This window comes from Hemiscyllium ocellatum, chromosome 18, assembly GCF_020745735.1.
Source record: "Hemiscyllium ocellatum isolate sHemOce1 chromosome 18, sHemOce1.pat.X.cur, whole genome shotgun sequence".
In the NCBI taxonomy this organism is placed as follows: domain Eukaryota; kingdom Metazoa; phylum Chordata; class Chondrichthyes; order Orectolobiformes; family Hemiscylliidae; genus Hemiscyllium; species Hemiscyllium ocellatum.
Window position 1 is genome coordinate 45,872,036 of NC_083418.1, and position 18,303 is coordinate 45,890,338.

Sequence of the window (18,303 nt, forward strand, 5' to 3'; positions counted from 1 at the left end):
CGAAAGTACTTATAAACCCTAACTCCTCAATCACTTGTCTTAATATTTCCATGGGTTGGTGTCAGTTTCTTTTTGGTAATGCTCCTTTGATGTGCCTTGGATTGTTTTGCTATGTTAAAAGTGCATTTCTGTAGAAGCTGATGGATCGTGATGAGGATTACAACTCCTCTCTGATGGGATGCTGAAAATAGCATTTGATTTGGCTCTAATGATCTGCAAAAGAAGCAAAGGTGAAGTGAGGAAAAACATTGTCATTCAGTGAGTTAGGGTATGAAATCCATTATCTGGAAGAATGTTGGAGATAGGTTCAGTTGAAGCATTCAAGATGGCATTAGTTAATATTTGGATAATGTGCAAGGGTATAGGGAAAAAGGAGGAGATTGGCATCAGGTAGTAATGCTCATTTACAAGCTGGTGCAGGCATGGTAGGCTGAATGGCCTCTTCAACTGTAACACTTCTGTGATTCTGTAATGTTTTGCCAAGATCATATTGGTATGCAGAGGCCCTTTTGGCCCTTACCAAAGAATGGTCACTTTGGCACCAAAAGAAAAAGGAGAGATTGCTAAATGTTATTTGTGCATAGTTTGTATTTTAAATAAATACTAATACTTTTTGATGTATTTGATTACCAAGGTAGTTACAATACAATTTGTTTTAAAAGTTTGATTTGATGGAAGGGTTGCTTAAAGTTTTTAAATGTTACTACAGTGCAGTGCAGTATTAAATAATGTAAAATAAAAGACTCCAGAAATAAAGATATTTATCTGCTAGCAGAGATAACATGCAAACAACCGTCATTGACGTAATTGACATCTTTGAATTCATCATTTGGTGTTGCATTGTGGCTTTTGTGGTTTTTAAGTGATGTGTAGAATTTTAGATCATAGAAGTGTTTCTCCTTTTCACACCGAAGCCCAAACTTGTAAATTAGTACTGCCAAATTGATAAAAAATCAAGATTTATATGTAGAATAACATAGTTTCTCTGAAGATTGTAAGAATAAAAAAGCATCCTGTATTAAAATGCCCTTGGTGTGGTTTTTGACCAGAATATATATTTTTGTATATATATTCTGTATAATTTTTCGGGAACAAAATCAGACCTGGTTGAATGGTGCTTTATCTCTTTAAGGTGAGCCATGGGCAAACTAAGAAAGGATACCTTGCTTTCAAATATATGGTAGCCATTTTGTAGCCATTTGAACACAGTCTGAATGATAAAGCCAAAAATGTTTTTTCATTAAAACAACTTGGCTTTATAAACTGAATTACTTCCTTGTTACATTGTCAACAAACTAGATGGATTATGGGAAAGGAAAGAAGAAAGTTAGTGAAATCAGGGGAGCTGAAAGAGACAGGGCTTAGGGGTTAAGAGGTAAATGTGAGTGGGTTGAGTAATTAAGAGGATGGGCATGAGGCAGACACAAGCACAAGATAGTGAGGTGTCATACTGCCTCAACATTGGCAAACTTTGTCTGCAGGTAAAGGTGGAGATGTCAGAAATTTAATATAGGAGAACATTATTCATGAGTTAGTTGTAGTGTGGCGTAGGCTGATAAGATTTCAGTTCTGAATGTTGTGATAAGAGAAACCTCTTTACCCTATTGTGGTTAGAATATGGAAATGTTGCCACAAATTAATGGTTGAGGTAAATAGTATAGGCAGGGAAAACTGACTAAGTATGTGAGGGATAAAGAAATTAAAATGAAGGATTGCTAAATCATGGATTTGAATGAGGCTAGCGTGGAACATCGGTACTAATATAAATGAGTTCAGTTATTTTAATGCTGTTCACTCTATTTACTTATGAATGGGTGACATGTGAGTCCATCAAAATGAGCTGCTAGGAAAGTTTGGGGATGGTACCTTTTGTTGCTACCTTGTATCTTTCTTAGATGGGACAGAAAGCTTGAAGGTTATCTGAGGATCAACAGAAATGTTCAGAAAAGGAGAAGAGGAAATTGTATGAAGTAAGAATACCACCATATGTGGTGAAAGGTTGGGAGTCAAATTCAACATTGTATGCTAATATTGCAGACTGTATATTCTCTACAAATATTTACTATTTGATACCAGCTGAGTGCTGAGGTGACAAGGTGTTTTTTTAGTTCATTTCTTGATATATTCTGGAGTCATGTTGTCCTGGACTAACAACACTCCCTCCAAGTCAGGAGATGGCTGGTTTAGGTCTTACTCCAGAAACCTGATCACCACCTTACCTTGGTCCTCGCCAACTCACTTGTTGCAGATATATCTATGAACAGAACTGCTAGGAGTGATTGCTGCAGAGTCCCTGTAAAGACAAAATTCTGTCTTTACACAGTGAGCACACTGCATTGTGCTGAGTGATATTTAGCATGTGCTGAATGGGATAGTCAGGACAGGTCTAAAGTTTAAAAACTGGACATCCATGAAATGCTGTCGGGCATCAGCACTGGAAAAGTTATATGGGCTACAATCTGTAACTTTGTGGAGCAACATACTTCTCACTTGGCGATTAACATCAAATTAAAGTATCATGCCACATCGAATGAAGAGTGCAACATCACACACAACTAAAAATAAGATGTCAGTCTGGTGAAGTTACAACAAAGGATTACTTGCATACCAAACAGCAGAAGCAGAGTACAATGCTCAGAGCTAAGCAGCGACACTTAAGCAAGTAACAGCAGAAGGAGATTCCACTAGTCATCCCATCCTCAATGATTAGCAAGCCCATCACATCAGTGCAAAAACCAAGGCTGAAACATTTGCAACCATCTTCAACCAGAAAAACTGAGTGGATGATTTATCTTGGCCTTCTCCTGATGTCCCCAGTACTACAAAAACCAATTTTGAGCCAATTCGATTCACTCCACAAAATATCTAGGAAAGTTAATTAAGAAAAACAGATATTGTAAAGCCTATTGTCTCTGACGACACCCAGTGATATTACTAAAGCTTTGTGCTGCAGAACTAGCAACTACCTAGCAACTAGCAAAAGTGCACTAGTGCAGCAACAATACTGTCAACTACTTGGCAATGTTGAAAAATATCTAGGTGTATCCTCTATGTAGAAACAGAATGCATTTAATCTGGTTAATTACTGCGTCATCAACCTTCCTTTGATTGTGAACAGAATGGTTGAAGGTGTTATTGACAGTGTTATTGCTAAATCTGTTTACAAATGCACAGATCTGCCATGACCACTTGGCTTCTGGTCTCTGAAGTCTTAGTCCAAACTAGAAGTGAGATAAAAATAATTTCAAATCAAAGCAGTATTTGGCCAAGTGGCATCAAGCAGCGTTAATAAAATTAAGGCCAAAGGGAACACTTCACTGATTTGGAGTCACAGCTAGCACAAATGAAGATGAATATGGCCTTTTTAAAAAATTCATTCACAGGATGAGGGCATTGCTGACGAGTATGTGAGGGATAATTTATTTTAATGCTGTTCATTCTATTTACTTATGAATGGGTGACATGTGAGTCCATCAAAATGAGCTGCTGGGAAAGTTTGTGTCTAATTGGCAAGATCACCTTGAGTCCCGTGTGATGTAACTTTATTAATTAGTCTACAATGCAGAATCCGACCTTAGACTTTCAAGGTTTTGGGGAAAAACTGTTGAATAACGGAAGAGAAGTGGCCATTTCTCCCAGCTGAGCTTTTTTCTGGTTTGGTTTGGATTTTAGCAGTAGTGTTGTAGAAGCTGCTGGACCCCAAAAAATCAGGTCCACGCTGATCTCTCTCTGACTTCTATCCTGTAAGAACCTGTGATTGATTTTACCTTTTGTGCCAAGGGTTGTTTATGGGAATTGTAGCTAGTATTTGGAACAATTAAGTTGGGATGGTCTGTTGGGTTTTCGGATAGGTTATTGGGTATTTTGTTCTCTTTTGTTTGTGTTTCATTCAGTAATCTTGTAAATAAATTCTGTTTTGTTTAAAGCAAATTGGTTTGACCAACTGCATCATTCCTCAGATATCTGTGTTACACCTGCTTAAAACAGCTAGCAAAGTTCGGGTCTGGGCTAGTTTCTTGAAATGTTTTGTGGTGGGGGGCACTCTGGCCTGGTCCATGACAGTTTTTGTTTTGATGTGTGGCTTGCGAGTAGTCTTTTCAAGGACACCTGTGATCTCTTATGCTCACAGGCATGACTATGATCAATATCTAATGACATGGTCAAGATTGCTTGTAGCAGGGATTTGTAATCTGCACCATTGTTCACTGTGTGCTTTTCATATATTATGATTACGATAACTTGAAACTGTACTGTCATTGCTTGATAAACACAATTGTCCCTTGTCGTGTTTTGTATCACTCAACAGCCCAAGTCCTCAGACATATTTTAAAAAAAAGCACTTTAATCATTTCTGGTATTGTGGCAGCCATTGTTCATTTCCATTGTGCATTTGCTTTCCAGAATGAAAGGTTGCATAGGTTGGGCTTCGTGAAGTGAGTCACGGGCTCAACACATTATTCAATGTAACTCTCCCAAACCTTCATGTTCTTTTCTTCCTTGTACTCCCTCTCAACCCAATTAATGCTGAGCTTCTACACATTTCCCAATCAACTCTTTCATTTAAGACCTTATCTCACAACATTCCCGTCTGAGTCCAATTTGTTTAAAATCCTGCAAAGTGACCTGTCAGGCTTCACAATTGGTATGACCAGCACTGTCCATTCCGCAGACTGGACTGGTTTGATGATTCCTTCACTTTCCATCCTACTGATATCTGCCTGTATCTTTGCCCATAAGGCAAATGGCATTGGGTTGGCCTTGCAGAATCATGGAATTGCTTCCTGGTCAACATGCAAAGCTCTTTTGATAGTTCCTCGACCTTCCTGACAAGCTTTCGGATATTTAATTCGGACTTCACTCAGGCAGCCATTTTCTATTTGAAAATATTGAACCAATCTTGGTGAGTTTTTCTAAACCAATTTTGCCCCATTGATCTTGGGCCTGTACCTTTTTACAACAATTGGTGGTAACTGAACCAGCTGCTTCTCATAAGAGACTGGAACCAAAGTTATACCTTCAATCTGTGAAGGTTTCCTGCTATAGGTTTTCAGACTAGATGAGGTTTTGCACAAGCTTAAGGTCTGCAGTCCAGAGTGAATTTTGTTTAAGAATGGCTCTGTGATCACTGAAATGGCCGAGCAGGTATTGATCGCCATTAGAATTGGGTGACCATTCACCCAGAAGTTTATTTTGATTGGTTCTGATTCAAACATTGCGAAGCCTGGATCCTGAAGAAAATTTTAACAGTTTGTCTGAGGTTTGGCTATGCTTTGGGCTGATCTAGAATCCCCCTGTTCAGGATATATCCTGAGTGAAGCTATGCAATTGCCTTCAATTAAGTGGCATTCCCCAAACTCAGTCAGACTGAGGAGGGTGTCCACTTCCGTCAGAATGGCCTGCAACCTTTATGCTCCACTTGTTGCATTTTCCAATAATAAAGCTGGCTGCAATACCTGTTTGAAATCCAGTTGGGCTCTGCTAGTCCGCGTTTTTGCATGGTTATGTCATTAATCTCAAACATCAAAAGAACTCTGAGCATTTCATTAAGGGTTAAGTGTTAATTCAAAGTCACATTCCTCTGCCTATCATCTTAATCTAGTCAAAAATCCCGATACACTTTCCCCGGTTCTCAAATTGCCAAGTAAAATCAATAGCATCTTAGCGATATTACCAGAATACAAGTGAGGATTTTATTTTCTGCTGGCATTTATTCAACAACGTAAGATTCCATTTGATCTATTGAAGTACTCATTAGATACAGTTATGAGTACTGCAATTGTGGTTAGATAAGGATTGTCGGAAGTATGCTGCAATTAATACCCATTAGGGTTTATACCAATATATGACACTGTCCTTTGGGGTATTGACAGCCTGTGCAATTTTCCAGCAAACAATAGAGAACATTTCATGTCCAGGTCTCCATTTATCTCTGATGTCCAGGCAAGATAACCAGGAAGACCAATAAAGAGCATTTACAGAACTTGGATATAGTCCGGAGACAGTTTTTCTAGCCAGGTGTATGCCTTAGAAGGATAAACAGTGTTCCAGGCACTCCACGTGACCTACTTAGGCTACAGATTGACAAGACCAGATTGCACCCGTTGGAAGATAAAGTGCAGGCAATCTAAGGTGTCCTGTCTCCTACGCCTGCACCAGAGCTTAGGTCTTTCCTAAGGCTGGTGAATTATTACAAAAAGTTCATACTCAACCTGACCTCCATCTTGGCACCTTTGCGTCTTAAAAAAGGGTCAGCCTTGGAAATGGTCATGTAGCTAAGCCATGGCTTTCAGGGAAGTGAAGAAATAGCTATCATCTACTAAGATGTTAGCATACAATGATCCCAAGCAATATCTGGTATTGACATGCTATGCAGTAGTAGTATTAGCTCATAGGTGGCCCAATGGAGATGAATGCTCAGGAGTGCATGAATCCAGGACTTTGGCTAATGCAGAGTGTAATTATACCCAGGTAGAGAAGGAAGATTAGGCGTCATATTTGGAGCCATCAAATCCACTAATATAGCAATGTAGCTTTTATTTCACAGATGTTTTAAAGCATATATGGATGTGAGATTGATGGCTTGGTGTATTTTCTACATTCTGAGTAGTGCCTCAATTCGGTATTTCAGAATTTAAAAATAATCCTTCCAAATTTCAGTTCTTCCTCAGTAGGCTTGGGGTTCAGTTATTAAGTGTGTTCATCAAAAGTTACAGGGCTCATGTCGGGAAGTAATGTTGAAGTAGAAGATCAGCCATGATGTCACTGAAGCTGGAGTGGGCCTGGAGGGCTGATTGGCTTATTCCTCCTATTTCTTGTATTCTTATCTCTTCCTTCCAGTAAAGACAATCCCTGGATCCTGTTAGATTTCATCCTAGGGTTTTAGTAGAAGTAGCTTTTGAACGATTTGATGCATTGGCTTCATTTTCCAACTTTCATTAGCTTTGGAAAAGAGTACATTAAACTGGAAAATCACGAAAGTAACTTCTCCAGTCAAAAAACAGGAAACTACATCGCAGCTGGCTTCACATCCATAACGTGGAAAATGTCAGAAGCTATGATTAAATATGTTTAAGCAGGGCACCTGGATGAGGTTAAGGTCGTCAGGCAGAGCTAACATAGTTTTGTCAAAGGAAAGCATGGTTAATTTATTGGAGTTCTTGAAGAAGTAACTTGTGCTATGGATAAGAGGAACCAGTGAATGTCTTTTCCTTCGATTTTGAAGTATTTGATAAGGTGTTGTATCAAACAATATTGCAGAAAATAAAACCTCATGGTGTTGGGGTAGCATTGGCTTGGATAAAATATCGGTTAGCTAACAGGAAGCAGAGTGTAGGAATAAGTGGGTCATTTTCAGGCTAGTGGAATGTCACAAGTGGTTTGGTGCTGGCATCTCAACACTACAATTTATGTAAATAATTTGAATGAAGTGACTGAATTTGCTGACGATGCAAAGGTAGACAGGAAAGTGAGTTGTAAGAGGATATAAGGAGACTACAAATGGATATTGATTGGTTAAATGAATGGGCAAAAATCAGGCAAACAAGTATAAAATAGGAACCTGTGAAATTGTCCATTTTGGCAGGAAGAATGAAAAAAACATATTATCTCAATGGTGAGAGAATGCAGAATGGTTGGGTGTCTGAATGCATAAATTGTATAAGGTTAGTATGCAGCTGCAGCAAGTAATTAGGAAAGCTAATAGAATGTAATGTTTTATTGTGAGGGGAATTGAATGCAAGAGTTACACTCGAATTACGCAAGGCATTGGTGAGACTGTATCTGGAGTACTGTGTACAGTACTGATCACTACTTAAGGAAGGATGTTAGTGCATTGGAAGTAGGTCAATGAAGGTTTGCTGGAGCAATTGCTAAATAAGTGATTGTTTTATTAGAAAAGGAAACAGTGACTCTACCTGTATCCACTGGAGTTCAGAAGAGTCAGAGGCAACTTAATTAAAGCATTCAATTTCTCGAGGGGACTTGACCAGGTGAACGTGGAAAGAATGTTTCTTCTTGTAGGAGAATCTAAAAATGGGATCATAGATTAAAAGTAAGGGGATGCCCACTTAAGATAGAAATAAGGAAAAACTTTGGCATTTGGGGTTGAGAGTCTTTTGAATTCCCTTCCTCTGAAAAGCAGTGAATGCAGAATCTTTTGAATTTTTTAAGGCAAAGGTAGATAGAATCTTAATTACTGAGGGAATGAAAGATTATTGGGGAATGCAGGAATGTAAAGTTGAAGTTTAAATCAGTTCAACCATGATTCATGTAGAATGGTTGAGCAGGTCTAAAAGGCTTAGTGTCTTTGTTTGTATGTTCATATAATTCCTGAAAACCTATCTCTTAGATTCCAGTTTTGCATTCTGGCCCAAATATGTTTTTGTAACTCAGTGTCAAACTTTGTTTACTGATGCTCCTGTTTAATACCTGGAGATGTTTTACAATATTAAAGATGACATAAGTTGATGCTGCCTTGTCACTGGAGAGAGATTTGTTATTATTATTGCTACCGGACAATGGAAGGAAATTTCATAACAAGTGAAACATTGCCAAGAAATTTTGATGACCAGGTCTTAGAGGAAGTAAGATTAGCAAGTTATTAAAGGAAGATTTTTTATGCTATGCACATGACTTTTTGTGTCACTTCTTACCCTGTTGGAACCAGTTGACCTGTTTGGGGGAATCTTGTCATTTTTAAGCATTTGAAGTTCGATTCAAATCTTTTTGCCTGCACTTGATAATTTAAGAAATATAGACGTTTTTCAGCTGTTTGAATGAGAGAAAACCATAAGTAGGTCTGGTTTCACAGTTGTGGAACAAGGCAGCATTTGGGAGGTCCTTTCAGCATAGCAGTAAAAAGACAAAAAATTATTATTTTTAAACACCAAGGAAGGCATGGAGTGGAAACCGTTCCACCTAGATGTGGTGTAACATGGGACATGAGTCGGTATAAGATAAATACCAGCTGAATTGAATTTTTTCTTATGACAGTTTGCTACATCTGACCCCTCCCCGCCACCTCAGCTGTTATTGGCATTAACAAAGTATTTATTCATTATTCCTTTCATCCAACTCTGTCCTTATTCTGTCCCTCTGCATCCTAATCTTTTCCCAATATAATTTTAAAATACTTTATCTGGTGGGAACATGGTATTGGTTGCTCTGTAGTGAGTCTAACTGAGTTGCTACGAATAGTCCAAAAATATTTTCCAACTATATTATGTTAATTGTACTTCATTTTCTATATTGCAGATGATCCTATGGGACTGGGACTTGAAACAATGGTTCAGAAATTATCAATTTCAGGTGAGTACCAAATTTGAAATAATATGTACCCTGCCATATGATCATGTAGTACTTTCAGAATAGCTTTATATTTGAACAAGTGTGTGCTCTATTCATGACCTTGTAAATTTTACACTTGCTATTAATGTTCTGACTAATGTCTAGTACAAAGTACTCTATTGGTAATTGCCATCCAGCAGGAACAAACAGTAAATTGAGGCTAAAGTCAAATGAAGAACTGCAGGTATGGATGATCTAATAGAGAAACAGAAATTTTTGAAGAAATTCAGCCTGAATTCGAAAAGGGTCAGTGGACTTGAAACATTAACTCTGCTTTCTCTCCACAGATGATGCCAGACTTGCTGAGTTTCTGCAGCAAATTATTATTTTTGTTTCAGTTAATTAAGACTACTCTGTGTGATTGGCTGACAGAAAGATGTGTGTTTCATGGGATATATTTCTATTATTTTACTTTTGGTTTAATGTGAAACAGTTACCACCTCCAATACTTCTGGAAAACACTTCACAAAGAAGTTATTTGGAAGCGGTGAAAAGTTTGTATCATAGATAACCTAATCTGAAAATCCTGACATTTTTCTTTTAATTGTTTGTTTTGAAACTAGAATAGTCTTTTTATGTTTAGAAATTACATCAGAAAATGCTGTAAATCATATTTTTATTCCTCTCATCTGTATGCTGCATGTGAACATTGTTGTAGAATTCTATTGTATACTACTTAAAAACACTTTGTATTAAGGTACTAATTCCTGTCAGAATTAGACAATGATTGCAATTCTAACTTAAGTGGGTATATGTACCATGGTGATTCACATACTGAGTTAGAAGGTGCATCATGTTATAATACAGCTTCGAACTCATGAAGCTACTCTGTCTCCAGTTCTCAGTCGTCAGATTCATTATTTGGCCCTCTTTCTGTCTTCCGACTGCATGTTTTTTCGTGCTGTTTCTTTGCTCTCCGTACTAAACAAGACTCGGGCCTGTGTGTGTCTGTCCTTCCTAAAGATGTAATATAATTTGATCAAATTAAACTCGTGCCCTTTGTTTCCAAAAAAAACTTCAACTTTTTTTTTCAAATGACTACAACTAATTGGCATTTTTCATTTTCCCCATGCTTGTTCTTGTAATATGTTATTCACATTTCTGTTTACTGCTTATATTTTCTCACTATCTCCAGTTTGACTTTTACCTCTACTTTTTTTTGGAATATTATCTTGCTTCCTCATTTTTCACTATTGCTCTCTGACTGTTAGTTTTAATAAGATTTTCTCTGTGTCTTTTCATTCTTTTAGCCGATGTTTTTGTAATTTTATTTCTGTATATTCTTTGTCCCTCCAGCTGTTTATCTTTGTTTTCTGTATTCTACTTCTGACATTAGACTTGTTGCGATTTAATGTTTGCAATTTTCTGCTGTTGTCCTTCTTTCTCAGGTCCAATGCAATCGGCTGCAATTTTTTTTTTGTAGCTCATTTTAACGTAAGTCAGAAAATATAGAAACTGTCGTCCAGAGCTATACAAAAAGTTCCAGAAAATAAAGAAATAATACAAAAATAGAGAACCTACAAACAATTTAAAAAAGATTTCTTAGTATCATTAATGATACTTGCATATTATATGAGAGAAGGCATACAATTACTTAGGTTACCTTGTACCCCTTCCATCACTTTTGTTTTGGAATTTTATAACACAAATGACTATTCATTCCATCTTACCTTTGGTAGCTCTCTGAAAGTTATGCATTGAGTTCCAGTATCTTGCTTTTTCACTGCACTTTGTTTATTATTACTTTCTCATAAACTTACATTCATTGCGGTGGGGGGTGGGGGGGTCTTCAGATAAGTGGAAAGGAGGTTGTGGCAATCTTGTGATAAGTTATGGTATCTATGTTAACTTGGAAGACTGTTAATGCTGAGAATCCTGAGCAGTGATTTCAAGGTCAAAAAGTAGCTTAGTTGCCAATGTCTGGATGCCAAACTTCTGCTGTTTGGTTTGACCTCATTCCCTCCTTGAGGCAACCTCATTCCCGTCCCGTTTTGTTTTGAATACAATCAGCTGACTCATCAACAGATTGTACTGAGAACTCTGTCCACTGTACCCTTCCCTCTTCCCCAGACTTGGAGAGACTGATAAAACAGCACAGTCTCTGAGGATTCCAGTGTACAAAATGCACAAAAATGATCTGCAATCATTCATTTAGTTAGTTGTGCACTGATGAGATCATAGTCTCCACTTATTCCAATGCCACAATCTTCACTGCCCATGTTACTGTGCTGCTGCAAATAATTTGTCTGAGCACAAAAGGACTTGGGAGTCTGAGTTCAAGATTGTTTTAAGGCTAATTTGCTGATTCAGTTGGCAAGAAGGCAAATGCAATGTTCACATTCATTTCAAGAGGGTTAGAATGCAAGAGCAGGGATGTACTGATGAGGTTGTAAAATACTCTGGTCACACATTTGAAATATTGAGAGTGGTTTTGGGCCCTGTATCTTCAGAATAATGATCTGGCATTGGAGGGAGCCCAGAGGAAGTTTACAAGAATGATCCCGGGGATGAAAGGCTTATCATATGAGGATTCTGGGTCTACCCTTGATGGAGTTTCAAAGGATGATGGGGGATCTGATTGAAACTTACAGAATACTGAGAGGCTTGATAGAGTGGATGTGGAGAAAATTTTTTTGCTAGTAGGAGAGACGAGGACCTAAGGACACAGCCTCAGGGTTAAGAGATAACGCTTTAGAACTGGGATAAAGAGGAATTTCTTCAGCCAGGGAGTGGTGAATCTGTGGAACTCATTCCTGCAGAAGGCTGTGGAGGCCAAGTCATTGAGAGAAAGATAGGTTTTTGATTAGTAAGGGATCAAAGGTTATGGGGAGAATGTAGGCTAATTGGTTTGAGAAGCAGAGCCATTATCAAATGGCAGAGCAGACTGGATGGGTAAATGGCCGAATTCTGCCCCTCAAACTTATGGTTTTAACCCCACTGAGGTCTGTTACCATCTTTGTTACATTGACAGGTCAAATAATCATCATCCTTTTTTTTAGAAGTAACAATGCTGGAAGGGTGGGTCATTAAAAGTAGCTACTTGGAATTTAGAGTAGGGATGCAAGTTTAGGGATGTATGGAATTAGTCCTGGGCTTTGGTATTGTAACTGGAGTAGAAGATATGTTGTTAGAACACACTGCATTGGGGCTGTGAGATTTTGCAAATCTGAGGTAGAATATATTGTTTGGCTTCCTCCTGGGTTGCTGGTGTCTGTCATGAAGGAAGGGTGAGTGGATGGGAATGATTAGTTTGGGGATCTCCATTCTAGCACTATTGATGTTTAAATTTCACAGGGTTCTCTGTAAACATTGAGTTTGCACATTTATTGATTTCGTTTTTGTTATGCATCCTGCATCTATAACTTCCCTTTCTCTCTGTTTTACTGTTTTTATCTTTCTTTAATTTCTTTAATTTACAACAGATGAGAGACACAAATAAAATACTTTGTCCCAGTTACGTGATTTCCTTTGAATTCAGGAAAAATGGACACTGTTTTTCACATTATCCTCCATCTGCTAAATATTGCTCATTCTCTTAATCTATCTCCACACACTCCTTGTATCCTCTTCACAACTTGCTTTTCCATTTATCTTTTTAATCATCTGTAAATTTAGTTGAAATACAGTTGGTTATGGAGTCATAGAGTTATATAGCACAGAAAAAGACCCTTAGGTCTAACTCATCCATGCTGACCAATTTTCCCAAACTAAATAACTCCCATCTGCTTGCATTTGGCCTGTATCCATCTAAACCTTTCTTATTTGTGTCCATGTCTTAGTGTCCTTTAAATGTTGTAATTGTATCTGCATCTACTACTTCCTCTGACAATTAATTTCATATATGAACTATTCTCTGTGTGAAAACGTTGTCCCTCAGTTCCCTTTTAAATCTTTATCCTTTCACCTTAAAATTATGCCCTCTAGTTTTGAACTCCTCTACCCGAGGGAAAAGACTTCTGCTATTCATCTTATCCAATCCCCTCATGATTTTATAAACCTCCATAACCCCTCAACCTCCTATGCTCCAGTGAGAAATGTCTCAGCCTGTCCAGCCTCTCATTATAACTCAAACCCTTCAGTCCCAGTAACATCCTTGTAAATCTTTTCTGCACCCTCTCCAATTTAGTAATATCCTTCATATAGCAGGGCAACCGGAACTTAAACAGTACTCTAAAGCTAGCCTCACCAAAGCCCTGTACAATCAAAGCAAAATGTCCCAACTTCTATTCTCAGTGGTCTGAGCAATTAAGACGAATAGGATACCAACATTGCCATCGCCAGTGATGCCTCAAGATTATTTATGGGGTGCATCATATGGTACCTCAACATTGGAGGAAGATAGTATGCTGAAGACATGGTAGAAGGAGAAAGAAATGAAATAAATTACCTGGAATTGAAGATTTCTTTCTTTCGCATACAAACGTGTTTACAAGAAAAGTATTCATATGTACGTGGACAACGCAATTGAAGTGGCTTGCATAAACAATATGGAAGGAATAAAGACTTGTAATGAAACTAGCTAAGTTTTTATTTTCTGGAAATGGTGAATATCAAGAGTATCTAGGTTGTTATAAGATATTTGCCTGATGTCTTGAATTCAATAGCTTGTGATAAAGGAAGGCAGCTTAATCACTTGCTAGAATGGAAATCGGATGAGATTGTTATTCTTCAGTTATGCAAGTTATAAGGGAAACCAGATGTAGAACTTGTTGCATTCTGTTAAATGCACAGGTTTGTGCATTTAACATGCATGTTTCTTGGCTGACTTGGGTGCCAAGGCAGTTAGTGCTTTTTCGGTCATTTGGCAAAGCTGTTTTTTATATGCACAGACCCTATTTTGACGGATAAGGATATGCCAATGGGAAATGGAAAAGGAGGAAACTTATGACTTTGTGGTAGATTTGAAATAGTCAACACCGCCATGATTTGCAAAGTTGTTGAATTTACTCATGCAATTTTCAGTGATAGTTTCAGCAATGAAGCACTTCGGTCTTCAAGTAGGATGCAAAAATTATCACCTTTATAAGAAACTTAACTTTATGTCCTGCAGTGATTTTTTAAGGAGAAATCCACATGGCCAGGGTCTTTCAACTAAAACTGCTGACATCACTTTATCTGCCTGGCGGCCATCCACCAGGAAGCTGTGCATAATAATGTCAAACGATGGATGGGTTTATTTTGCAGTAGACAGCAAATTAATCCATTGGAAACATCTGTGAAAATTGTTTTGGGATTTTTAACCTCCTTATTTCATAGACAGACTACAGTGTACTGAATACAACCAAGTTGGTTGCATTGCCCATCAGACACACTTGGAGTTTACATTCACTGATCACTTGTTTTATCAGAGGTGCATACAACCTCAAATTACTGGATATGAAGCCTGAACTAGGCTACCTCTGAGAGCTTTCACCTGTTTGGTCATGTCCTGTTAGAGAATTGTCATTTCAAACCGATATGCTCATTAATTTTGTGACTGCACAGTGACAACAGAGACAATACATCTACTGCTCATAAGCAACATGCAAAAAGCACCTATGATTTTTATTTTTCAAAGTAATGATCTTTTGAAGCAATATAAACCAGGGAAAACAGGTTGCAAACCTCCATTGAGAGATTCTCATCAGACCCATGTTTCTGGGGCTACAAGCATTTCAGAGAACCTTCAAAATGGTGAGGAAAATTTGACTGTGTGGAGACCACATTAAAAAAGTGACCATGGAATGCAGCTACATAGATTATATCAAATCATGGCCAAAGGTAGAATCAGCGTCACTACTCTCAAGTCACTTTCTATTAGAGATGCAGCCACAAATAAAATTAATTTACCTTGATCCCAACAGGGAACATCATGTGGCTTTTAGAATTGAGCAGTCGAAGAACTTTGGAAATGTTCTGCAACAAACTCATTATACGCCAACAAATTAATTTGGAGTGGCAGCCCTTCAGGATTAGGAAATTAAGCATTCCTTTAATTGAGGGACAGACTTGTTTGAATGGCATTTTTTCAAAATGGAAGACTTGAACTTTTTTTTAAATTGAAAAATAACTTGGACATTTGGACAGGTGCATGAATAGGAAAGGTCAGGAGGATATGGGCCAAATGAGGAATTCATCGCATGTTTTCAGATCAGTTTCTGAGCACAGCCTGTTCTCGCCCTGATTTGGTTTTGACCATTGAAATAGGATTTATTAATGACTCCAAAGTGAAGATGTTCCTTGGTAGCAGTGATCATGATATGGTTGAATTTACATACAGTTTGAGGACGAAAGTGTAGATGTAAACTAATATTTTAAACTTAAATTGAGAGCATGAAAGCAGATCCAGCTGAACTGAATGAATTATTTCAGTTAAGGGATAGGTCAAGAGATTGTAGTGAATATTTAGTCGGACATCTCCGTTTTAAGATTTAACTGTATCAATGCATTACAATGAAGGAGAAACATTGTCTGATGACTCACTATCCACACTTACCTAAATAGTAAAGAAGAGGATCAAACTTAAGAAATAAGGATATAATGGCAAAAGATGTGTAGCAAATTAGAATATCGGATAGAATATTTAGAAAAAAGATTGCAAGAACAATAAGGAGGGTGAAGTTAGCTTAATGACATAATAAGCGTTTCTACAGCTATTTAAAAGAGTTTACAAAGTGAGTATTGCAGCTGAGAAAATGAGTTGACCAAATTAATATTGGGAAGCAAGGAGATAGCAGATAGATGGAACTAATATTTTTAGTCATTCTTCACTTTCGAGGAATAAAAATAAAAAATATTTTTATTTTACAAATAAAATCTTGGAAACAGCTGTAAATAAAGAATTGGAAGAAGCTCATGAAAATTGCAACTACAGTTTTTTGAAAAGTGACAAAGAGGATTGATGAGGGCACGGAGGTGAATGTGATCAATGTGGACTTCAGTAAGGCGTTCAACATGGTTCCTCATGATAGACTGGTTAGTAAGGTTAGATCACATGGATTACAGGGAGAATTGGCCTTGGATGCAGAACTGGCTTGAATGGAGAAAACAGAGGGAGGTGGTGGAGGGTTGCTTTTCAGACTGAAGCCTGGAATCAATGGTGTGCCACAAGGATTGATGCTGGGTCCACTGCTTTTTGTCATTTGTATAAATGATGTGAACACAGGAGGTATAGTTAGTATGTTTGCAGATGACTCCAAAATTGGAGGTTTGGTGGATAGTGAAGAAGGTTACCTCCAAATATAATGGGACCTTGATCAGATGGGCCAGTGGGCTGAAGAGTGGAGAATGAAGTTTCACTAAGATAATTACGAAGTGCTGCCTTTTCGAAAGGCAAGTCAGGGCAGGACTTTACGATTGATACTCAGGTCCTAGGGAGTATTGCGGAACAAAGACACCTTGGAGTACAGGTTCATAGTTCCTTGAAAATTGAGTCACAGGTAGACAGGATAGTGAAAAGGTATTTGGTATGCTTGCTTTTATTGGTCAGTGCATTGAGTATAAGAGCTAGGAGGTCATGTTGCGGCTGTACAGAACATTAGTTAAGCTACTTTTGGAATACTGCATTCAGTTTTTGTCTCCTTACTGTAGGAATGCTGTTGCGAAACGTGAAAATGTTTAGAAAAGATTTACAAGAATGTTACCAGGGTAGGAGAGTTTGAGCTCTAGAAAGAGGCTGAATAGGCTGGGGCTATTTTCCTGGAGCATCAGAGGATGAGGGGTGACTTTATAGAAGTATATAAAGTCATGAGCATGGATAGGGTAAATAGACAAGATGGGTGAGTCCAGAACTGAGGGCATAGGTTTAGGGGGAGAGGGGAAAGGTTTAAAAAAGAACCTTGGGCGCTGCTTTTTCACGCAGAGGGTGGTGAGCGTATGAACTCAGTTGCCAGAAGAAGTGGTGGAGGTTGGTACAATAACAACATTTAAAAGGCACCTGCACGGAGATTTGAAAAGTAAGGGTTTAGAGGGATATGGGCAAAATACTGACAAATGGGACTAAATTAATTCAGGATATGCGGTCAACATGGGCGAGTTGGACCAAAGGGTCTGTGTCTGTGCTATATAGCTCTGATTCTATGACCAGGGAAGTTGCACTTTGCAAATTATTGGAACTGTGGCTCGACAAGTCAGTGGGTCCTGATGATTTTAGGGTGTTAAAAGAGGTCGCTGGAGAGATAACTGATGCTTTGATTTTAATTTTTTTTAAGGTCACTGGATTCAAAAAGTTTCTATTAGATTAGAAAGTAAATTGTGTGACTAGTTTATTCAGAAAGGGGAGGAGACGCAAAAGCACAGAACTATAGACTGGTTAGTTTAACATCTGTCACGGGAAAATGTTGGAAACTATTATTTAGGATGTCACTCATAACAGGGCATTTCAATAAATTCAAGACATCAAGCACAGTTAACATGGTTTTGTGAAAGGGAAATCATTAAAATCAACTGATTGGAGTTTAATAAATAACATGTCATGTCAATAAAGGAGATCGAGTGGACGTTCTGTATTTAGATTATTAGAAGGCATTTGATAAGGAGCCATTTCAAAAGCTATTGTGAAAAATGAAAGCTCGTTCTGTTTTGGTTATTTTACATGGATGGGAAATTGGCTTGTGAACAGGGAGCAGTGTGACAGCATAACTGGGCCATTTTTTGGTTGACGAGATGAAACACTTAGGTGGTGTGCCACAAGGATCAGTGCAGGGGCCTCAGTGCTGCAACTTGTATAAACAACTTGGATGAAAGGACCAACACTATGGTTGTTAAATTTACTGATGACACAAAGGTATGTAGAAAAGTAAGATGTGAAGAGAGCAAGAGGTAATAAAGGATATGGACACGTTTGGTGAGTGGGCAATGAACTGGCTATTTCTGAATAATATTGGAAAATATGAAGTTGCCCATTTTTGCAGGAGGAATGAAAAAATGTTAACTAAATAATGAGAGATTGTTTGATTCATTAGCTCTTAGCTTGAGTGC

At 38.0% G+C, this 18,303-nt stretch overlaps 1 protein-coding gene across 6 annotated transcripts in view; it reads left to right on the forward strand.

Annotated features, from left to right (window-relative positions):
- pde3b (phosphodiesterase 3B) overlaps positions 1-18,303 on the forward strand; it is a 237,876-nt gene that overhangs the window by 131,455 nt on the left and 88,118 nt on the right. For all 6 annotated transcript variants that reach the window (XM_060838936.1, XM_060838937.1, XM_060838940.1 and 3 more), the window contains exon 2: positions 9,253-9,306. In XM_060838936.1, the coding sequence (XP_060694919.1) occupies positions 9,253-9,306 (54 nt within the window). The remainder of the gene's footprint in view (positions 1-9,252; positions 9,307-18,303) is intronic.